The sequence below is a fragment of the Peromyscus eremicus genome, chromosome 16_21 (assembly GCF_949786415.1).
Source record: "Peromyscus eremicus chromosome 16_21, PerEre_H2_v1, whole genome shotgun sequence".
Taxonomy (NCBI): Eukaryota; Metazoa; Chordata; class Mammalia; order Rodentia; family Cricetidae; genus Peromyscus; species Peromyscus eremicus.
In genome coordinates, this window is record NC_081432.1 from 35,259,102 (window position 1) to 35,283,469 (window position 24,368).

At 37.4% G+C, this 24,368-nt stretch overlaps 1 protein-coding gene across 1 annotated transcript in view; it reads left to right on the forward strand.

The window, feature by feature from the left end:
• The window catches only part of Rev1 (REV1 DNA directed polymerase), an 81,616-nt gene that overhangs the window by 23,164 nt on the left and 34,084 nt on the right, over window positions 1-24,368 (forward strand). Inside the window, exons 5-7 of the mRNA XM_059281293.1 lie at window positions 11,499-11,667; window positions 19,435-19,587; window positions 22,275-22,981. Of these exons, the coding sequence (XP_059137276.1) occupies window positions 11,499-11,667; window positions 19,435-19,587; window positions 22,275-22,981 (1,029 nt within the window). The remainder of the gene's footprint in view (window positions 1-11,498; window positions 11,668-19,434; window positions 19,588-22,274; window positions 22,982-24,368) is intronic.

Below are 24,368 nucleotides of genomic sequence, written 5' to 3' on the forward strand. Positions count from 1 at the left end.
ACAGGGAAACCCTGTCTCAAAAAACAAAATAAATAAATACATAAGTAAGTAAGTAAAGTAATTAATTAAAAAAAAAACAGAACCCAGGACCAGCCCAGGAATGGCACCACCCACAATGGGCTAGACCCTCCCCCATTGATCCCTAATTGAGAAAATGCCTTACAGCTAGATCTCATGGAGGCATTTCCTCAACTGAGGCTCCTTCCTCTCTGATGACTCTAGCTTGTGTCAAGTTGACACACAAAACCAGCCAGTACGATGTTAATAAAAGCAATCACTGCTTTTTAGAATCCCTAGTTAAGAAAGTTGTAAATTCACTAGAGAACCCTTATTCACATGGGAGAAGTGAGGGAGAAAACCATTGCAGTAATTACTATTAGGTTGATGGTCTGGATGGAATTCTGATTACCTTTTTTGTTATCACTCAGTTTTGTGTGGCATATAAAACATGTTTTGTTAGGATTCACTAGTCTTTTTATTATCTTTAAGATAGTGATAGTAAATTTTTGTTCTTGTTAGTATACTATAATTCTACAGTTAGGCTGAATTTTACTGTGAATTGTGACATAAGGCAACTTTGTTTTTAAGGAAAAAATTTTAATTAAGTACTTTGTAGTTTTTCAAATAGAACAGTGAACAGAGTCTGTAATGAATTAGCCAATAAAGAATAGTATTTTAGGGGTTTATAGAGTTGGGTCAGCAGTTAACAGGTTGCAGAAGACCTAAGTTTGATTCCCACATACCTGTAGTGGCTCACAATTATCTCTAACTCTAATCCCAAAGGATCCGACAACCCCATCCTGGGCTCTGTGGGAACCAGGCAAATAACTTAGTGCACATTCACACATGCAAGCAAAATATTTATACACAAAAAAATTTAAAAAAATCTTTTAAAAAAAAACAGTGCTTTAGGCTGAATGGGGTGGTGCACACCTGTAATTCTAACAGTCCAGAGGTTGAGGTAGAGTAATCTTACAATATCTCTATCCCCTCTTTAGAGATAACAGCGGACAAGAAAGAGGTGCTTTTTTGGTTGATCTAAGTTATGCTCCCCATAGACTTTTATTAATATTCCAAGTAAAGCTTCCAGTTCAACTCTCTGTACTTTTTCATACTCTATTCTTTGATTCAGTTAGTTGAATAACGAGCTTAGAAAGATTTTCTTTGCCTTTGCTAGCCCATTTTCTCTTTTTGTTGTGTATGTGTGTGTTTGTGAAGGTATGTGTGTGTACATGTGTGACGTCAGGTGTCTTAATTACTCTTCATATTATTTGGTGAGACAGGAGTCTCACCAAACCTGAAGCACTTGCAGGAAATTACACAGAGATCTCATGAAGGGTTTCATCTAGTGGTAGCAGAGTGGAATGTAATGCCACAACCAGGACATTGACATTGATGTTGTGGAGGTACATAGCATTTCCAACAGTGATCCTGCATGGTGCTTTTTTGTAGCCAGGCCTACTTCTCTTCTCCATAACTCTGGGCAGCCACTGTCATAGTGTTCTCACTTTAATAATGTTACATGGGTAGGACACACAGTCTGTACTCTTTTGGGATGATGTTTTTTTACTCAGTTTAGTTCTTTTTTTTTTTTTTTTTAATTACAACTTGTTATTTATTTATTTATTTTTGAGTAAAACCAAACTTATTCTAAGCCACAATTCATCAAAATTGTTAAATACATCAGTAGTTTTTCCTTTGTATCATATAGTTGTATTTTATATTACAAATGTGCCACAGTTTTTAACCATTTGCCTACTTAAGAACATTGGTGTTATTCTTAATTTTTGCTATATAAGTATATGTTTTTGCATGAACACAAAAGTACTTGAATCTTTAGTTTTTGTAACAAATAGACTTTCCTAAGTTGTAGTAGTTCACACTCTCAGTATAGCAGTATGAATAATCTGGTTTGCATCCTTACCAGCATTTACTGTTTTTTATCCATTTTAGTAAGTGTGCATTAACCTCTGTGGTTTCAGTTTATATTCCAATTGTTCCATATCTTCACTGCCCTTGGTTTTTATTAATTTTGTTGATAAGTTTTTAGAACTGTGTTGTGGTGTGTCATGGCCAGAAGACAATTTCAGCTATTTCTCAAGAGCTTTTTAAGGAATTGTCTTGTTCTCTAACTTGCTAAATAACGAGGCTGGTTGGCCAGAGAGCCCATGCTACCTCCCTGGCCTCCCCAGTGCTTGGGTTGTAAGTGCATGCCACCAGGACTGACTTTTTTTTCCTCCTCCCATGGGTTCTGGAGATAGAACTTAGATCCTTATGTTCTCATGGCAAGTACATTACTAAGTGAGCTGTCTCCTCAGCTCTCATTGTGATTTTAATTTGCATTCACTTTGTGGTTAATGTGTTAAGCTTTCATTGATATGACTAAATGCCAGAAAACCGCTTTAAAGAGAAAAGATTGATGTTGGTTTATGGATTTAGAAGTGTTGGCAGAAACATGACAGTAGACTGTGGTGGGAGAGAAAGCTCTTCCCCTTATGGAGAACAGGAAACACAGGGAAGAAATAGGAAGGGCATAGTCCCTTTCCCCATTGACCATAATACATCCAGGAATACTCCCCTAGCTCATAAAGTTTCCAGTTTCCACAAGTTTCCAGCACATGGCTCTTTGGGGAGTACACTGCATATATATTCAGACTATGATAGACATCAGTATTGAACAATCTTTTATTTGTTTACTATTTTTCTTTCCTAAATTATCTTCATATTTTTTGTCAATTTTGGAGTAGTTGCATTTTTCCATTCTTTTGGTTTTTTGAGACAGGGTTTCTCTGTAGCTCTGACTGTCCTGGAACTTAACTCTAGACAAGGCTGGCCTCGAACTCATAGATCACCTGCCTCAGCCTCCTGAGTGCTGGGATTAAAGGCGTGCGCCACCATGCCCAGCATATTTTTCCATTCTTTAAAAGAGTTTTTTTTTCCTATCCCCTCGGGTGGTGTTTTTTTGTTTTTGTTTTTAATATATTCTAGGTCTTACTATTGGGCTTGTGGTTTGCTAATTTCTCAGGTTTTTTTTGTTTTGTTTTTCATCTTGACATTGTTTTGCTGGGCCAATAATATAATTTTAATGAATAGTAAGTTACAATTTAACCACTTTTTTAACTTAAAAAAGTTTTTTTCTAAATTTATATTTACTTGTTGGTTAGGGGAGAGGGTGTGCACATTCCTTAGAGGTCACAGGACAGTTTGTAGGAATCAGTTGTTCTTCATTTTGTTTTTGTAACAAATAAGGTCTGTAAGTTAGATGTGAACATAGGGGAAAATGTCATAGGAAGACTGAGAGTTAAATAGGTGTTTTCTTAGTGATGATTAAAGGCATAATGTCACTTGTATTCTTGCTCTTTAAATTTTATAATCTTGGTCAGCAAGTTTACTCATATTTTATGAATCTGTCTTTGTACTTGTAGAGTTTTGTTTTTGTTCTTTGCCTCTGATGAAAATTTCCTTCACTCCCTTTTCCTGTGAACTGGTTTTGGGAGTTATCTATGAAGACCCAGATCAGGTCAGATTTTTCCTTTCTCTAAGCCAGTCTTTGGTATTTAATTGTATGTCATCAATCCTAAAAACATTTTCTTTGAAACCTGAGTTTCATCTCTTTTTGTCGGGAAAGCCTATTTTGTGAATTGGTAGACTAGAGAGCATCCTAGAGCCTTTGGTTTTCTATTCCTTTTGCTTTCTCTCTTTATCTCCCCATTCCTTCAAAATGTTACTCTTTAAGGGATCCTTCTCTGACTGCCTTCCAGCTGCTGAGCGCCGTTCCAGCTTTCTCTCTCTCTGTTCGTTACATATATTGTGCTAGGCTTATGCTTGTTTATCTGACTTGGAGTAGAGCACAGGCTTGAGTCATTGTCTTAGAATTTCTTGGGCTGCTGTAACAGTACCTGATAGAAACAACTTCAGGAGATAGGGAAACATGTATTTTAGCTCACAGTTTCAGAGGATTCAGTTTGTGGTCTCTTAGCCTACTGTGTTTGGACTGGACATAGTGACAGCAGAGACTTGTGACAGAAGAGCTGTTTGGTTCATGGCAGAGAGGAAGCATGGAATTGGGCAAGACTTGTGGCCCCCTTCACTTCTTCCAAATAGCCCCACCTTCTACCTAATAATGACTTTCCACTGTAAATTCCAATAATTAGATTAGAGTTCTCATGTTCTAATTATCTCTGGAATGGCCATTATAGACATACCCAGAGATGTGCTTCATTAATTCCTTAGGTGCTCCTTCATCCAGTGAAGTTGTTAATCAATAGTCACATCACATTTATATTTAATTAGTATTAGTTGACAGAAAAAAATGAGTAAAAATGGTTTTGTATTTGTATATTAGAATGTTAAAATATTTTTGGTCGTATGCTTATGTAAATTGCCATTTTTTCTTATTCTCTGTTCCTTTTATTTATTGCAGTTAGCATATACTGTAAAAATTCACTAACTTTTCTGTAGTACAAAACTAACATCATTCTAGATTACCCCTTTACAAAACTACATCGTACTATGATTGTTAAAACTTGGTTTTTGACCAGGCTGTGGAGGCGCATGCCATTTATCCCAGCACTTGGGAGACAGAGCCAGACTGATCTCTGTGAGTTCAAGGTCAGCCTTGTCTTCAGAGTGAGTTTCCAGGATAGCCAGGGCTACACAGAGAAACCCTGTCTTGAAAAACCAAGGAATAACAAAACAAAACAAAAACTTGCTGTCAGTCTAAGTTATATAACAAGGGAAGAAATGTAAAACTAAGAAAAAGAAACAGCAGTTGATAACTACAGAGTGTCTCTTACGTATACATTCTCAAAAGAGATTGGAGAGGGCTCTCTTGAAGGGGAGTGAGAAGCAGTACAATAAATTCTTCATTATGGCAGTTAAGTTTTGGTATTCCTGAGGTAAGTAACATTCATGGGTTAAGGTGCATGGTGTTTACCCACCAACCCCACAGTTCCCCAGAGTTTTCTTGAGTGCGAGCAGCAGGAAATATTAGAAGGATTTAGATTGTGGAGATAAACAAGAAAATAAAGGATAGCCTCGAGAGGGCCTGGAACCTATTCCAACAGGCCCTGACTGTCTCTGCCTCAGGGTATTTATAGAGACACCAAGGGGTGGAGCAAAAGACCTCCCCCCAGCACAGCCAAGTGCAGACCATTTCAGACACCTGCACTCAGACCAGTGGTCCTAATCATCCTCTATGTGGACCTGCTGGGTAAAGCCACGAGGAACCTGAAAACGGGCTCCCACATTCATAGTGTGGAATGGCTTTTCTTTTTAGGATTTTTCTTCCTAAGATCTTGTAGAAAAGCCCATAAAGAAGTGGTAAGGGTAAAGTCAGTTCCACAATGTAAATAATACTATAATTAAGCTGGGCCTTCTGAGGGAGTAGACCCTTCATTAGTGTGCACATGGGAAAATGCCCTGGAGGATTACTTTATGACACAGTGGGAATAACCTTAAAGCCTTAAGGACATTTCAATACAAAGAGCGTTCTGGCTGGCAGCAGGGAGAGCTACAAAGCAAGACCTGAAGTTCTTGGTTATTTCAAAGTCTTTCTCAGTAAGTGTATAAAGTGCTGTGGCTGATCTTGAGTATTGTCATTTAAGGCACTTTGTCAGCTGGGCGGTGGTGGTGCACACCTTTAATCCCAGCACTTGGGAGCAGAGGCAGGCTGATCTCTGTGAGTTCAAGGCCAGCCAAGGCTACACAGAGAAACCCTGTCTCAGGGGGGAAAAAAAAGACTTTGTTGTCTTAAGGTTAAGATTTTGCATTATTTTTAAAATTTTAAAACTGAGACTTTATCATGAAAGATGGGACCAGAGTTTGACTGTAGCTTGTTAGGCTATACAATCAGGAATAGGGCTTAGGCTGTCTGCTGATTTTTTTTTTTTTTTTTTTTTTGGTTTTTCGAGACAGGGTTTCTCTGTGTAGCTTTGCGCCTCTCCTGGAACTCACTTGGAAGCCCAGGCTGGCCTCAAACTCACAGAGATCCGCCTGCCTTTGCCTCCCGAGTGCTGGGATTAAAGGCGTGTGCCACCACCGCCCGCCCAGCCTGTCTGCTAATATTTCATCCAGCTCCACTCATACCTATTTTCTTCAACCCAAGACACTCATACTCAGTGGCCACACGCATAAAAGAAAACCTATTTTCTCACAGGCATTGTAACTTAGTTTTCTTAAAAATTTAGACAAAATGGGTCCTATTATAGGCCTGCTGATATACGGTTGTCTCTGGGAAGTAGGCCCTGGGTGTGTTTATTCTTCCTATGTGAGTTTATGCTTTAATTCTGAGGGACAGTAATTGCACTCTTCTGTTGGGTAGGACAGTTCATATAGGAAGATGTGGCAAGTTACGTTTACTCTTTTCAATGTAAGGATAAAAACCAGGCCTAGTGACCTCAACACTGCTGAAGTTTGTTCAGAGGCAAGTGGTCAGGCACAGTCGAAGGGAGAGATTTTGAAACTTAAATGCTAACATTGATGTTTTCTAAGTTTGGGAATATGGTGATCAAGGATAGAAGTTCATTTAATGTTGACAAAACTAATTTTTCTAAGTAGATGCCTTCCAGCAATCATTTGGTATGATTGTATACATCTCCTTTTCTTAGGGAGGCTGACCTTGTGAATAAAAAGATGTAGGAATTCAACTCAGATGTGAAAGAGGATTTATTGTATTACCTTGTACTGTATTCTATAGTTAATGCTGGTATCTGATATGACATTTGCACCTAATAGGTACTAAAAAATTATTCTCTGGACATTTAGAACTTTATTTGGTTGCATTTTTAAAAATTTATTTATTGTGCATTGTTGTTTTGCCTGTGTAAGGGTGTCGGGTCCCCTGGAACTGTAGTTACAGTCGTGAGCTGCCATGTGGGTGCTGGGAATTGAAACTGAGTCCTCTGGAAGAACAGTCAGTGCTCTTAACCTGGGCCATCGCTCCAGCCCCTATCTCTTGGATTTTTAATTGATGGTTCTGGTCAAGAGAAGAGGAAGAATGGCTGTTAGAGTCTTGGGCAGGAGTGACAAGGAGAAGGGTGTGTTCATGCTTTTGCTTTCCCTGTGATAATGGACAAGTTACCTCAGTTGACCTGGAACAGCAGGTCGTTCTTCAGTGATAGGTTCATGAGAGAGATGACCAGGAGACCATAGGAAAGTTTGTGATCAGGAGATCTCACTCAAGTTGATGGCTCATCCAACAAGATTAATAAGGAATACAGCATCTTCTATATGGTTTTCATAAAAAGAAAAATAGGACAGTGTTAGCAGAAATTATCACACGATGGGATGAAGTAACCTGGAAGCTAATCAAGCAATGTTGTAGAAAGGGAACACAGGCCGGGTGGTGGTGGCGCAAACCTTTAATCCCAGCACTCGGGAGGCAGAGCAACCTGGAGACTGATAACAGTAGCCCCTTAGGGTGGGAGGAGTTAGGTTCTCAGGATATGAAGCTGCTGCTCCCACAATGCTCTGGCCCCAATGTGGGAGCTCATATTCAGGTTTCCTAGTGGCTTTATCCAGCAGGTCTACATAGAGAGGATGATTGGACCACGGGCCTGAGTGCAGGTGTCTGAGATGCTTGGTTGTGCCGGGGAGAGGTCTTTTGCTCCACTCCTTGGCTTTTCTATATGTACTCTAAGGCAGAGACAGTCTGGGCCCAGTGGAATAGGTTCCAGGTCCTCTCCAGGCTATCCTGTATCTTTATCTGCCCCTCCCCTCAGAACCTTCTATCTAATACTTCCTGCTGCTCCTACTCAAGAGCACTCTGGGGAAATGTGGGGGTGGCGGGTAACTGCCACCGCTTCCCCCCCACACACACCATTATCGTCCTTGCCAAGTATGTACCTGGAGCTATATTCCTTCTCCATACATCAGAGCCTGAGGGAAAAAGCCCTGGACTGACCTAACCCAACACTCATTTCTTTCAGTTTCCTCAGTGACTGCTATGTTTTTCTTTCTTTCTCTCTTCCTTTCTTTCTTTTTCTTTCTTTCCTTCCTTTCTCCCTCCCTTCCTTCCTTTTCTTCCTTTCCTTTTCTTTCCTTTTTTTGGGAAGGGGGTTTTCGAGACAGGGTTTCTCTGTGTAGTTTTGGTGCCTGTCCTGAATCTTGCTCTGTAGACTAGGCTGGCGCCTCGAACTCACAGAGATACACCTGGCTCTGCCTCCTGAGTGCTAGGATTAAAGGCGTGCACCACCACTGCCTGGCTGCTATCTTTTTTTTTATTGATAAGATTGTGAGACTCAAATTAGGAGTCCTATGGTTGGGTCAAAGTGGGAATACAGACAACTAGTTGTTCACTTTACATCTTGTCCATGCATGTGGCATAACACATTCAGAATCAAGTTCTTTGGACACAAAGGATGAAGTAGTGCATGAGGTATTTTCTATATTCATCTAGCTAGGAAACCTGTTGTACATGAAATTTTTGTTTATAGAATTGTTTTAACTAGATGAACAAAAGCTTTCATAAGCCATGCTTACATATGTCATATCATATAGCTGTTGTAGAATTAGGAGGTGGCATTTGCTGTAGTGGGATGTCAGCTTTAGGCCTAGATTAGAGCCCTATGCTGTGCTCCCTTGTATGGTCTATATCCTTTACTCTTACTGTAAATGATATGCTAATTATTTACTGTGGCTGCTATCAGTTAATCCTGAACTTTAGTTGAATATAGATGTTAAAATGTTTTGTAAAATAAAACCTATTGGGTTTAATTTAAACTTTGATTCAGAAGACACTGTTTGTATACAGTCTGTGCCACAAAGGCCAGAAGAGTGTTTGATCCCCTGGGACTGGAATTTACCCCTTGTGAGCCACATGTGGGTGCTGGGAATTGAACCCAAGAGCCAGTGCTTTTGACCATTGGGCCATCTCTCCAGCCTTAGTTGTATTAAAAGTCTTCATTGCTATTGTTGTAGTTCTTCAATCATGATTCTGTTTGTTACTACTACTGAAATTATTATCTTGGAGAAATGAAAATACTGAGGTTCAACTGAGAAAATTCTAATAGTGGTAGTCAAGCAAGTTTGTAATTATAACTTTTGCCATTTTAGGGTAAAAGCCCCAGCTCTGGGAGTTCCAACAGGCTAGGCTCAGCCACCTGTTGTGGTACACCATTTAGAGAAGAGTAATTGGTAGATCGGGAAAAGGGTATTTAAAATTCAGTGTGTACACTAAGAAGAACAGATAAAAGGGTCCAGTGACCTCAAAGTCAGTTGTGGTATTGATAAGCATTTTGGATTAGGTAGAAGTTCAGTGAGGTTCTTTAATCCTAAAGAAAAAACAAAACTATAGACTACTGCCTTGTAGCAATGCCACTTCACTATTTTTACATTTAAATCAGTGTTGCCATAGTTGATATTTTTTTTTGTGATTTTTTTTAAGTTCATTTTATTTTATTCAAAGTATATTATGTTCCCATTTTTTTCTATTGTGCATCTTACAGGTCTTCAGTTACTTGTATTAATTTGACTATTCTGAATATATATCTTAAATACAAAATTTGTACTGGATTCTAGAGTCTTAATGTAAGAAAAAATGCAAATATGCCTTTCTGTTGTTGGTGGTTTAGAGAGGGGGTCCCACTGTGTAGCCTTGCCTGCCCTGAACCTTGCTATGTAGAACAGTTAGGCCCCAAATTCAGAGAGATCATCTGCCTCTATTTCCCAAGTGTTGGGATTAAAGGCCTCTGCCACCCACATGATTTTTTTTTATATCTATTAAATTTCAAAATAATATTTGGGGCTTTTAGGATTAATAAAATAACTATATTCACCTTTCTGATTTTTCACCAAGGCTGTTAATAAGTTTTAAATTATCTGTAGCTTGCATTGTGGCTCATCTTACAGTGTTTGTCATTAATGTTACATGAGTTATGCTGTAAGAATTTCCTGCAAATTAGACAAATGTGGCGTGTGCTTTCCCTAAAGATGAGTACTTAGCCTAATTAGACAGTTGTCATAATAAAAACGTTTATTTAAAACTGAGACCTCTTGAGTAGTCCTAAAGAAAACCTGTTGCTGGAAAATAAGATGGATACAAAAGGTTCTGGAGTAAACATTCCTTCAGGGTACAGCTATTGTTGGGGGTGGGGGTGGGTGTGATCTAGAGTACTCCTTAGGATGATGGGTGAAAGAAGCAGGAGGATGTTTGAAAAGAATTAATGTGATACTCTCAAATATAAATCACAGCATAACTTTACTGGGACACACAACCTCTTTTATGGGAAAGTGTAAGTCACATTGTTTTGTCTTTAAAGATTCAGTTATTTAAGATGTTTTCTATTAAGAATAGGAAACAAAATTGAAAAAGTGGAGTTTCTGTCCTGCCAGCAGCTCCCAAATAAACACACAGAGGCTTACTATTAATTATAAACGCTCAGTCAATATTTCATCCTTGTTATTTTATTAGCCAACTCTTACATTTAAATTTATTATCTATGCTTTGCCATGTAGCGTGGTACCTATTTTCAGTACGTCATGCCCATCTTGCTTCTCTCTGTATCTGTGGCCAACTCCAGACCCTGCTCTTCTTCATCCCAGCATCCTTAGTTTGGTTTGGTTGTCTTGCCTGTACTTCTGCCTGGCTACTGGCTGGTCAGTTCTTTCTTAACCAATGAGATTTATACATATTCACAGTGTACAGAAGGATTATTCCACAGCAGAGTAGTATTTCTTGGGACCAGTGAGATGACTCAGTGGATGAAGATGCTCACCTCACTGTGTAGAAGAGCTGTTGCTTCAGATCAAGGTTCCTGGCATAGCCAATGATGAGGCTCCCCAAAACAGTCCCAGCCCTGTTAGAGCCAGCTGCCCCAACTGTAGCAGCCCCAGCCCCAATGAATTTGGTGGCTGTGTCAGTGTCCCTTGAAATGGAGCTGGTTTGAAGCTGCCGCTAGGGATGAGTGAGGTCAGAGGATTCTGGACTGCCAAGCTGCTGAGCGGCCCTAATGTGTCAGCGTTCTGTGGTTGGTTCAACTCCACTTCAGATAGCAGACAACTCAGCAGCTGAGAGGTGCAGCTGATCAAGGAGCAGGTAGAGACAAACTTGTATCAGGCACACATTTTCCGGGGTTGGGGTCAAGAGCTGCTCCCAGGGTAGAGAAGGCAGAGTGGTGTTGCTAGTTAATTTTTAAAAACATGAAATCTCAGTATAAAAAATGCTAAATGTGCTAAAAAGTTTTAAACATTTGCCTTATTAGTATTTGGTTCTTGTTTGAGGTCCTTGTTTGCTCTGCTGGATGTCACTTAGCAGTAGATGTTTTTGTTTTGGTGTCTCTTGCAGCCAGGAGAAAATAATGTGCCAAAGCATCATAGCTTTATCACTGTTATTTTATCTCTCTGCTTTGTTAAATGGCAGTATAGCTGAGGAGAAAGTGAACCAGTAATAGTCTATAAGTCATCTTATTTAAGGGATTATTTAGTTGGACATTCTGCCGCCTTGGACATTAAACTATTAATGTATTTTAATATTGATTTCTTTTTTTTTTTTTAAACAGATCCTTCTGCAGAGGAATTGAGAAATCTAATGATGTTGCATGGAGGTCAATACCATGTGTATTATTCTAGATCCAAAACAACACACATTATAGCCACAAACCTTCCTAATGCCAAAATTAAAGAATTGAAGGGAGAAAAAGTAATTCGACCAGAATGGATTGTGGAAAGGTAAGTTTAGCTTTTGGTTAAATTTTAGTTTAGCCAGTAAGTTCTGTAAAAATTGGACTGCTTTTTATTTCTGTTGTAAAACTGGCCCTACCTCTTAAAAGTTGTACCTTTGAATAGCATGTATGTGCTAAGTCTAAACACATGGCAATCCTTGGAGGCATTTCAAATACAAAAATGTGGCAAATAGTATTGCATGCAGCCTCAGCTGTCAGAAAGCAGAGGCGACAATACAAACAAGCTGCAGGAAGCAGGTAGAAGCAGGACTTGATCGGATGTGTTATCTGTTCAAATATTTGTGTACTTAGGTGCTAGGCGGAGTTCTTTGTACCTAGGAAGTACTACTAAGTAAAAATGTTTTCACTCCCTCATGGAGCTTTCATTCATTCAGTTTCATACAGAGTAAATTGCATCTTTTTTTTTAATTGTGTGTTTATGTTGGTTAATTTTTGTTAACTTGACACAAGCTAGTCATTTGAGAAGAGGGAACCTCAAAGGAGACATTCTCTCCATCTGATTGGCAATAGGCAAATCTGGAACTTTTTCTTAATGATTTGTAGGATGGCTCAGTCTAGTGTGAGCTGTGCAGCTCCTGGGAAGTGGTCCTGGCATGTGTAACAAAGCAAGCCATTAAGTAACATTTCTGCATGGCCTCTGCTTCAATTCCTTTCTCTAGGTTTGTCTTGAATTCCTGTCCTAACTTAACTTCATGATGGATTGTAAGGTGAAATAACCTCCTCCTCCTCCTTAAATTACTTCTGGTCATAGTGTTTCTTAAAGAAGTAGAAAGCAAACTAAGTAGTATGTCTTTTTAAAAACTCCTTAGTATGTTAATGTAGCAGGCTAATATGGACCTGAATTTCTGAGAGTAGGGTCAAGAGAGAACAGTTTGCAATGCTGTTACTTTGTTTTGTTTTAATAGTACTAAAAACAAAAAGTAGATTCTAGGGCATTGTATGGGCTATACACTGAACTACACCCCTTAGCTTCTTCTATTTAAAGATTATCTATTGGTTTTTGGGTTTTTGAGGCAGAGTCTTAGTGTAGCCCAGACTGGCCTTGAACTCATCTCTATCCTTCTACATCACTCTCTTGGGTGCTGGGAATTATCACATTTAGCTCCTGTTATTTTTTCACGATCATACTATCTTATCTCGGCTATTACCTTAAAAATGATGAAGTGTAATTAGTGAGGAAATTTAATTTATATCATTTTCTAATTTAAAATGTCTTCTGGAACTTTGGTAAACCAAAACTTAAAGATTTATTATCTGAAATTTGTGTGTATGTATGAGTGTGTGTGTGTGTGTGTGTGTGTGTGTGTGTGTGTGTGTAATCTGAAAATATATATAAATTTATAGGTGAATTAACACTAAAATCATGACTTTATACATGGATAAATTATAATCAGTGTTATGAAGTGCTTAAGAGATGGCTCAGATGGTAATGTGCTTGCAGCAGAAGTATGAAGACCTTCATTCATGTATCCAAAGCCCATATAAAGTCTTATTTGTAGCACACATCTGTAATTACAGTTCTCCTATAAGGAAGGTGATGAGAGGCAGAAGTTGGAGAATCATCAGAAGCTCATGGGCTGGCCAGTTTTATGTACATAGCAGCAGCACATAAAGAGACTTTGCCTTAAAGAAGATGAAAAGTGAGGACTGGGTACCCAAGGCTGCCTGCTTCTCACACAACATGAATGTTTGCATACACACACGCACAACATACACAATTTCAGTGTATAGGAACATAGTCAAATTGTATGATGGGGTGCTAATGAAGCAAACTTAGAGACTACCTAAGTCAATTTCGAGAGAGAGAGAGAGAGAGAGAGAGAGAGAGAGAGAGAGAGAGAGAGAATGAATGTGAATGTGTGTGATGCCTACATAAATTTATATAAAATTATGGAGGCCAGAAGAGGGCATAGATTCTCTGATCCTCTGCAAGAGTAGTACATGCTCTTAACCACCAAGCCATCTCCAGTTCCCAACTTCTTTTTTTCTGTAATTATAGCTTTAACTAATGCTAACATAATCCATGAACTTACTCCACGGAGCTCATTCATCATTATATAATGAAAGTAGTCACATAAATTGTTGAAAAATGAGAAGCAACTTGATAGTAGAAATGACTGTCCTTGGGCTCTGGGCATAAGTTGGGTTCATTTCCAAATTTCATAATTCTCTATCCATACAATCAGGATTTAGAAACTTTATACATTTATTGAAACCTTTGATTCCTCTTTTGTAAAAGAGTGTGGGTGCCAGAGAGTTGGCTCAGCAGATAAAGTCACCCATTGCCAAGCCTGAGGACCCAAGTTTGGTTCCCAGGATTCACATGATAGAAGGCAAGAACTGACTCCTGCAAGTTTATGTGTGTCCTATGGCATGCTTATACCTACACGCACGCACGCACGCATGCACTTATTATTCTCTAATAAATACAAACTGATGGTATCTCTGTATCTATTGTGGTTATGTGAAAACTAGAAATCATTTGTGCAGACTAAACGTCGTAATGTTGGGCATGTTGTGAGGCATACTGTACATGAAGCTATTGTCATTAACCTTTATTCTGTAAATCTTAATAACTAAATTTAAATTTTTAAAAGTTCAAAAACGCTTTTACTACTTCTAAAAGTGAGACATATCTAGCAGATTAAAAGGTCTATAAACTTTGGGGAGAGTAAATGTGAAGGCCTGTCCCTTGACCATCCCACTACTTCTCTTGTGCTGTGTTTTGTTATGTAGGATTGAAAATTGTGGCTTTTAGCCATGTCTCCTTATAAGACTTATGTCAAGTTCTCAGGGTTAGAAGTTAGCCTCACTTCGGAAAAGAAATGTCTTGTCACAGATAGTTCTGTCACTGTTCCATGGCTAGAATTTAGATCTGAGTTTGTAGTCCTTTCATTTTGAAAGATGGAGGGAAGCTTGACAGTAAGAGAAACAGGGATGAGAGGGCTCTTGCTGAGTGGGCTTTATCTGCTTAGAATGGTATTTTCATTATTAGAGCTATTTTCCTTTCACCAGCCCTTGCAGAATACACTTAAGAAGATACCACAATAGGTAAAACAGCTGAGATATTACACATTTTAAAACAGGGTTTTATTAAAGTTCGGAATTAATGTTCATTCACCTTTTTAAATGACTGTAAGTAACTTAGATGGCCTGTTGGCCTCATTTTTGAATGAGAAGATAAAAGTGAGTAAGTAATTGGTTTGCCCAAGAAGTAGAGCTAGATTTAGAATTCAGATTTTCTGTCTCCTGTATGTGTCTAATCTGTACCATTTATTTGGGCTTGGTATAGAGGAATAGACTCAGGTGTAACTGGATCATTTTTCACATGTATCTTTTATATGGGGACATAAATTTTTTTTTTTTTTGGAGGGGGTGTTTCGAGACTGGGTTTCTCTGTGTAGCTTTGGAGCCTATTCTGGAACTTGCTCTGTAGACCAGGCTGGTCTTGAACTCACAGAGATCCACCTAGCTCTGCCTCACAAGTGCTGGGATTAAAGGCATGTGCCACCGCCGCCCTGCCATAAATCTTAATATATAAAATAAATGTCAAATGTACGTTCTTATAGCATGAACTAGTTTTGGTTAAATTGCATGACTTTGTTTTTGTACACTACTTGTAGACATGTTGATCTCAGCAGCATTTAAATGAGATTTTTGTTATTTAATAGCTGGTACATACTATTCTATAATTGGTTTTTCTCTTTAACTTTGAGCAGTTTTAAAAGTGTTTAGAGTGTTGCTTTCATTAGAATCCCCTAAGTCTGCCATTAAACCTGAGCTAATGTAGGCCTGATTATAATGCCTTAACTTTCAGGAGGCAGGGGAGTCCTTTAATGAGAAGTCAGTGTACATTAAAGTATAAGATTTTTTTTCACTGAAGTATTTGTCTCGCTGTTTCCATGAGACAGACTTAATGTGAATTTTGAAATGTAGTTTAGAGATGCTCTTATGACACCATCCTACTGGCCCATCTACCCTGTCATATACCATGGGAGCACACTTTGTAATGTGGATTTTATACCTGACATGGACTAAAACTTGGGCTTCAAACTATATTCAACATAAATATACATGTGTATTCTATATTTAATCTTGATGTTTTCATTATTCTTTTACAGCACTACAACATTCTTGTGAGGTTATTTTTGCTAGACTAACTCTAGCCAACACCAGCATTTCTAGGTGTCTATCTCTCAACCATTTATTGTTATATCTTATTAGAAATTATGTTCTTAGAGCTGGAAGGTCAGCAGTTAAAGAGTACTCTTTTTAGAGACTCAGATCCAGTTGGTTTCCAGCATTCACCTGGCATCTCATAACTGTCTCTAATTCCAATTCAAGGCTTCTGGTACTCTCTTCTATCCTCCGTAGGTACCAGGAATACCTGTAATGCAGACACATGCAGGCAGAGCATTCATACACATAAAACGTGAATAAATAAAATAAAATGTTCTCTTCATAGTACAAAGAAGAAAGAAAACAATGTGGACTGCATAGGAGAAAGAGCAGGGAGCTGTAACTATATTGTTCTTTTCTGAGCTTGTGATATCTTGATGTGTGGCTGGAAAGCTTAGGGAATATAGGATGGGCAAAGTGGAGTTCAGTTTTGGATTGCTTAGTGAGCTGGATGATGGTGGCGTACTCCTTTAATCCCAGTACTACAGAGGCAGTGACAGGTGGATCTCTCTGAGTTCAAGGCCAGCCAGGGCTACACACAGAAACCCTGTTTCGAAAAACTAAAAAGAAACAAAAAAAGATTGCTTTTGGTGAGGTAATTAGTAACGAAGATCATAGTTATTTTCTTGGCACATACTTAGATCCTTTATTATCTGAAGCCCCCTTTTGGGGAAAAAAAAATTCCATACATGAATGGCTTTGCAGGTATTTAATGATAGTTTTCTGATAGATAATGACTACAACATTTGATTTGCAGAATTCTTTCATATAAAGAAAGTACTGTTTGTTACAGATGTAGGGAATATTTTTTTATAACTGCTAATTTAAAGTCATTGGTAATTGATAAGACTAGGATATGATATCAACTGACATGGAAAACTCACTGTTGTAAGGAATCATGTAGTAGCTTTTTCTGGTAAAGTGAAGAAAACATTACCTCTTCTCTGCTTTTTAATATTTAGGCTCTTCTCCCTTTTTTCTTTTTGTAAAAATAGTATATAATATAGAGTTCCTTGTGTTTAGGCTAAGCAGAAATCAACAAATTAATCTCCGAGAAAAATGTGAAAGATACTGTGTTTGGTGCATCCACATGTACATGTTCATGTGTGTTCATTCATGTATGAAAGGCTGAGGTTGATGTTAGGTGAGGAACATTAGAGGAAAGACATCCTGTATTTTTTATTTTATATTTTAAAGACAGGGTCTCTCATTGAGCTCACCATTTCAGCTAGACTGGCTGGTGTAAATTTCTGGAGTCCTCCTGTCTCTGCTTTTTTAGAGCCAGAATTACAAATGTGCACCACCATAACTGACTATGTGGTGCTTGAGATCCAAACTCAGGTCCTCATGTTCTTGTGACCAGCACTTAAGACTGGAAAATATACTTTCATATAGTGTTTCTGTCCATATACCTGAAGATTGATTAATGGATAAGCAGGGATAATTGAGCCTGTAGGTGATATTTTTTTGGCTAGCATTACTATGTACGATTGTGCTCTGGGCTTTAATTCCATTTACTGATGATCTCTAAGGATTTGTGACTTGAGACCTGCAGTATTTCAATTGACTAGTTCCTATTCTGATACTCTCTGTGGACTTACAAGACTAATTCTGCCGGGCACATGGTACTTAGGAGTTGAACGAGCTTTTAGACTTTTGAGTGCTCAGTGTTAACCCTAGAATTTGTGTCACCCTGCCTGCTATGATTAAGGTCATTAAGGTAGAGAAGTAAGCACAAGATTAGGGCATTTTATTTGTTTTTTGCCTGTTGGTTACTTAAAATGTGCAAATGCTGTACATGGGTGTGATTTTGTGCTATCCTTTCCCTGTCATCCATGCTGAAAAGGGGAAGAGTTTCAATGGATCCATTGAATATTAAGTATCTCTGCTTGAGGATGCAGGGAAAGAACATGTGAGTTGTCATAAATAAAAACTTAGCAGGCTAAATCTATAGTTTGATAGTTAAGACCATAAATTTTAGAAGGGGTAATTGATTTGATAAAGAATAAATAATAGCTGGTGGTGATTTAATCCCAGCACTTGGGAGGCAGATACAGGCAGATCTCTTACGAGTTTGAGGCCAGCCTGGTCTATAAAGTAAGTTCTAGGACAGCCAAGACTCTATATAGAGAAACACTCTTGAAATATGAAAGAAAAAAACTTAAAGTAATAAATGTCTAACTTCAGGATTTTTGGTTTTGGTAGTGTAATGTTAACTTGTAATTTTGGTATAGTTTGATAATCCATTTAGTTAAATGAAAATTAAAACATTTTATAACCTGTATTTTCTTTACTGTTGGGTAAAGTACTTTCAGTAGGATTATTAAATATATCTCAATATAATTACACAAAGGACATAGGTTGTATAATTATTTAGTTTCATTTTTAGAGTATCTCACAAGAGGGATATTTCCCTGTGTTATAATTGTTGGCTCAATTGTTTAAAAATTGGTTGTCTTTGAGACAGTTCAGTTATTTCCCACAGAGTTTGTTTCTTTCAAGCTATGCCGAAGGTAGAAGAAAAATTTTAAGAAAATAAAAATGTTGAGAATTTTTGATTCATGAGACAAAAGTTTAGGTTTCTATTATTTTCCTAAATAATTTTAAAAGCAAGTTTTTTAGTGTGTATTTTGGTTTATAAACTAGAGACTTACTGAAAAAAATACACTGAGCTGAAGCGATGTCTCATGTAATAAGGCTCTTGCCACCATGTCTGACAATCTGAGTTTGATCCCCATGACCACATGGTGGAAGAACAGAATGTGACTCAACTTAAAGCTGTCTTCTGACTTCCACTGAGTCTGTTAGTCCTAGTCTGTCTGTCTGTGTCCCTCCCTCTCTCCCCTCAAATGTGATTTTTTTTTAAAAACAAAGGAAAAGAAAAGAAAAACATTTCCTAATGTTTAAAGATCCACTTGTTTTAAATTCGGTTATTTTCCTAAACATTACTAGTCAATTATTTGAAATTTCAAAGTGAAATGATATTTTTAAAGATAGATAGTAGCCAGTGTAACTCATAACTTACTAGCAAGCAAAAATCAATTTAAGACAACCTAATGTAGATAGGTAGGGTGACACATGCCGATAATCCCGACACTTGGGAAGTCAGTTCAGGAAGATCAGGAGTTCAAGGCCAGCCTGAACTACCTGGGATTCTGTCTGCTTCAAGAAAGTCAGATTAGTTTTAGCTTTGAAGCATAAAAGGAGTGTGCCAGTACCACTCAGTATTGGAGTACTAGAGTTCACTTAGGTTGTAGTCACAGTGTTTGAGCTGTAATGAACAATTAAACATGTTTCTGCCCTCCTGAAGATCATACCAAAAAAACTTATCTCTTACAACTCTGGTACACAAAAAACTATAAATTACTCATTATTTTAATATTGAAATTATTTTGTCCTATATTCTCTAATTTTTAGTTTTTACTTTTAATCTACTAGTATATATTTAGACCACTGAAATGGGAGAAGAAGTAAACTAGGAAACAGATGACCTGTTGCTGATGAAACACTTGACTTTTCTTGAAGCTCATTTTCACCTATTCTGAAACTGATTGGTGTTGCCTTTTTGTTTCAGCATCAAAGCTGGGAGACTCTTGTCCTACATTCCATATCAGCTGTACACCAAGCCATCCAGTGCACAAAAGAGTCTCAACTTCAGTCCTGTGTGCAAACCCGAAGATCCCGTGCCAGGTCCAAGCAATATAGCCAAACATCTCAACAACAGGGTGTAAGTTTGTAGATAGCAAACCAACAAAAATGAGTTTAGCAGTGAGTATGGTCTCTATTGTACTGAAGATAGAAGAAAATATTTTAAAAGCTGGGCATTCAACCTTAATAAACATTAAAATATGTGCAGGGCTATCTTTCCTATAAATAAACCAGTTTTGTAATAAATGTTCAGAAGTACATTGTAGACAAATTTTTCTAATTATACTAGATTCTCTTCTTAGTAGATATTCTCATTTTTTTGTGAATTTTTATGAAAATAAGTATTTCCTCATAAGCAATTTTCTGTATATTGTTACTTTCTCAAAAAAAAACAACTAATTGTACCAGCTTTACTTATGCTCCATGCATAGAAAAATAATGAAAATGCAGGTTACTTTTGAATAATTAAGCATTTATAATTTTAAGTATGTAAATATATTAGCTGTTGATTCTCAGTTATAGACGTGGAGTGAATCTAGACTTTATTATGTGGTTTTAAAAATAGATACTTATTTAAGTTTTAATTGCAGTAATACTGAGTTAATTGGTTTCACAGTTAAAGTGGTGGTGTGTTGCCTTAACTTGTATATCAAGTGGTTCATTATCACTAGCCTTCTGTTTTGTTATTAAATTGCTTGCTTTGGGAGTTGGATATATTTTTTCCAAAAGATAAGTAATCTAAGCTGGGAGGATCCAGTATCACTACCTTCTGTAACTTTTTGTTCTTGTCACTTGTTATTTAACTCATATTCATTTAGAACTCTACCCCCAATTTTTTTTTAGTATACTTCAAACTATTAGTCTTCAAAATACTGTCAAAATTCCACTAATAACATGAGGAAAATCCACAAAATACATACCTTTTTTTCCCTTACACCAATACAAGTAGAAAATAGATTTCTTCTCAAATTTATTTCTGTTGACAGTTTTAGAAAGAACTTAAGATCTGACTTTTTTTTTTTTTTTTTTCTTCTTTCTTTTGGTGTTTCGAGACAGGGTTTTTCTGTGTAGTTTTGGTGCCTGTCCTGGATCTCACTCTGTAGACCAGGCTGGCCTCGAACTCAGAGATCCACCTGGCTCTGCCTCCCAAGTGCTGGGATTAAAGGCATGTGCCACTACTGCCCGGCAAGATCTGACTTATTAAATACAAGTACAAATAATTTTAGTTGCTTAAATATATGTGTTACTATATTTCTTGCACAACTGTTTTCCAAATGTGCATTTGTCTAGCCTGGGATATCAGCACAGAAATATGTATTATTAACAGTGTGTTTTCTCACCAGTAATGTATGCATTTTTGTTGCATATACTACTGTTGTGCATGTAAAGATTCATAATGTTTTGACACAGGAAGCCTAGTTGATCAGGGTTTTTGTTGTTGTTGTTTTCTTACATTACTTTAGTTAACTTCTTGGAGGGCTAGCTGTAGTTTGCATTTTAAATAAATTTAAATGACTCTTCACTTCCTGCTTTGTCCTTACGTTTAGGGGCAGGCTTCCTCTGAATAAGCTTTCTTTTGTTTCCAGTTTGTGTTCTTTCACTGAGCTTTTTATGAGAGTTGGATGTATTCAGAATTGGCTATCATAGACCATGAACGATTATAGATACTGCCAGAGCCCGAGACAAGTAGAAATGGGTGGGAGTTTGTTTTTGCATCCAACTTATATGATTTGTCAATATAGTCAGACTACCATTACTAGTAAGTCGAATTGACATTAGGGTGAGGACCTTAAGACAACATCTGGTGGTGCTGGTAATCTGACCCTTAGTATGGTGTTGTATATGTTACCCCATTATCTGGAGTCCGAACTAAAAAACGGTAAACATTTGAAAAAATGAATCACTGATGAAATCCAGTTTTATGAATACAAATGAATTTTGTCTTCATTAGTATTATTTAAAAATGTAGGGTAGCTAGGATGTGACTTTGGTACAACATATGTTATAGATCCTGCATTTGTAAAGCCTGTAATATATATTTGATCTAGATTGCTTTTGGATATCTGTGACATCTAAATACACTTTTCTTGGTTAATTGTTGTCATTATTCTTGTTAAAAATTGTACTGAGTTACTACCACACACTTGATCCTTACATCGTGTCATCTGGAATAGAAGTAAGCCCAGTGTGTGGTTGAATACAATCTTACGGGCTCTCGTGCAGACTGAAGGTAACTCTAGAGTCAGGACTTTAATCACATATGTTGTGGTGGTAGGTTTAATATGTTAGAGAATGGCTTCCATGAAAACCAAATGTAAAACCAGGAGTAGGATCTCAGGTAAAACTTGTTCATTTCAGAAAAGTAGCTGTTATTCACATAGTAAATAAATGACAACTACTGTGCTTTGGAATTTAGAGGTGATAGGTTCTAGATATTTTTTGTGGGGAAAGTTACAGAAAACCAGTGGGCCTGCCTGTGCATACCTGTAATTTCAGTACTTGATAAACTTAAGTAAAAGGCTGTTTAAGTAGTGAGCAACTTAGACCTTATTTTCAAAAAAACGTTGAATAACAAAAAAGAGAAGAAAGAAAGAAAATGTTTTTGTTTCTTTACTTTGGCCAAGAATTATCCTTTGTTCAAACAAAAATACAATGTTTATGATTTAGCTTTTCAGTATTTAAGAGGAAAACAGTAAATCACAAAGAGAATTTGTATTTCAAGCTTTCAAGTAAGATATAGTAACTTCAATTCTTCTTCTCCTTTAGAAATCACATAATGAAGAAGATAGAGACAGAAAATGAGGTGAAAGCAAATGGACTGAGCAGTTGGAATGAAGAAGATGCAAATGATGATTTTAGTTTTGTGGATCGGGAGCAGACATTTCCAGGAAGGAAACAGAATGGAATATCGCATCCCAGAGACCCCTCTGTCATTTTTAATGGACATGCTCATAGCTCTAATGGTGCCTTAAAGACGCAGGATAGCTCGGTGCCTGTGGGCAATAGTGTTGCTAGCAGGCTTTCTTTAGATTCTGCCCAGGAGGAGAAGAGGGCAGAGAAGAGCAGCACTGACTTCAGAGACTGCACAGTACAGCAGTTGCAGCAGAGCACCAGAAATACAGATGCTTTGCGGAATTCACACAGAACTAATTCTCTCTCACCATCTTTGCACAGTAACACTAAAGTCAATGGTGCTCATCACTCCACTGTTCAGGGGCCTTCAAGCACAAAAAGCACTTCTTCTGTTCTGACTCTTAGTAAGGTAGCGCCTTCAGTGCCATCCAAACCATCAGACTGCAATTTTATCTCAGATTTCTATTCTCACTCAAGACTGCATCACATCTCAACATGGAAGTGTGAATTGACTGAGTTTGTCAATACCCTACAAAGACAAAGTAATGGTATCTTTCCAGGAAGGGAAAAGTTAAAAAAAATGAAAACAGGCAGGTCTTCCCTTGTTGTAACTGACACAGGTAGATACTAAAATTGTTTTTTTCAAAACAGTTATATTTGATTTTGTTCTGATGTTTTCATTGGTGTTCTAATCATTACAAACTTCTTAATACAAAAAGCCCCCAGGAATGCCAGGTTATGTAAGTTACAGTAAGTAGAACCGAAAACTATTATTATTTTAGATTTGATTTAACTGTGGCTAACTGAAAATGTTAGGTAATTTCAATGCTGTCAGAACTGGGATTCCAAGTATTCCTTCCTCATGTAGACTTTATACATTGTTGAAGTTTTGAACTGTATAAATATAACATTTTAAATTCCATGCCTGATCTCCTGTGAGGATGAAGTTGTTTGGTAAGGGTAATTGTGAATTTTTCTCAGCTTACTTCATAATTCACTTTTGAAAATTAAACACTGATAGAACTGTTGTACTTACAGTGGTAAACTTAGACTGTTGTTACATCTACATAGATTGTTTATAATTTGTGTGTGTGTGTGTGTGTGTGTGTGTGTGTGTGTGTGTGTGTGTTTAGTATCTATCATCCAAACCAAACAGGAAGCTGTTTTGTGACAGTCATTAATTAAACTAGAGTCTAGTTTAGACCTAGTTTGAAGTTTCAGTTGTTTTTGACAAAGGGCTTGGCTTTTTTTCTTTTCTAAGATTATGTGATAATAATCTGTAACTGTGGAAAGGGAGACATAAAGAGAAAGATGCTAATGGTATTTTAGATCCATGTGAGTTTTTGTTGCTTTTATATTTGATATATTCCAAGATGCTTTTAGTCAAATGATTTTTCAGTTTTTCTGAAATATTTCAGAATAATGTCATAGTTGTTAGATTATATTATGTCTTGGTTCTTATAACCTAAAGGTCACTTACTTTTGAAAGCTTTAAAATACTGTTATGAATTAGGTCCATTGATGGGAATAAATTCTTAAATTTTTTTTTTTGTAAGAAAGCATTTGGTAGGTATTTGGTTTGTACATTCTGTTCCCCTTGAATATTTAATACTATTTTGGGTTGTTTACCTTATGTTTCATGATATTTTTGTACATTAGAATTGTGATTGTAGTTTGCCTAACATGTGCAAGGCCCTGAGTTTGATACCTAGCACTGCCAAAGAAAGAAAGATTGTGATTATTAAAATTGACTTGATAAATCTTTCTGAAGGTAGCATAGAGAACGGCAAGGAAGTGCAAGGGTTTGAATTAGATAGCTTTTCCTGAATCCAGATCTTTACTTTGCCCCTTTCTGCAGCAGAAACTGCATTGGTAGTTGCCTTTCTTGCCTGTTTCCTTTCTGCAAGAGGCATGATAGGAATCGGTGATGTCCAGCTTACGGTTTGTCTCCTTAAAGATAACATGAAGAAAGATTCAGTGCCTTGCACGTAGTGAGACGAGGTAACT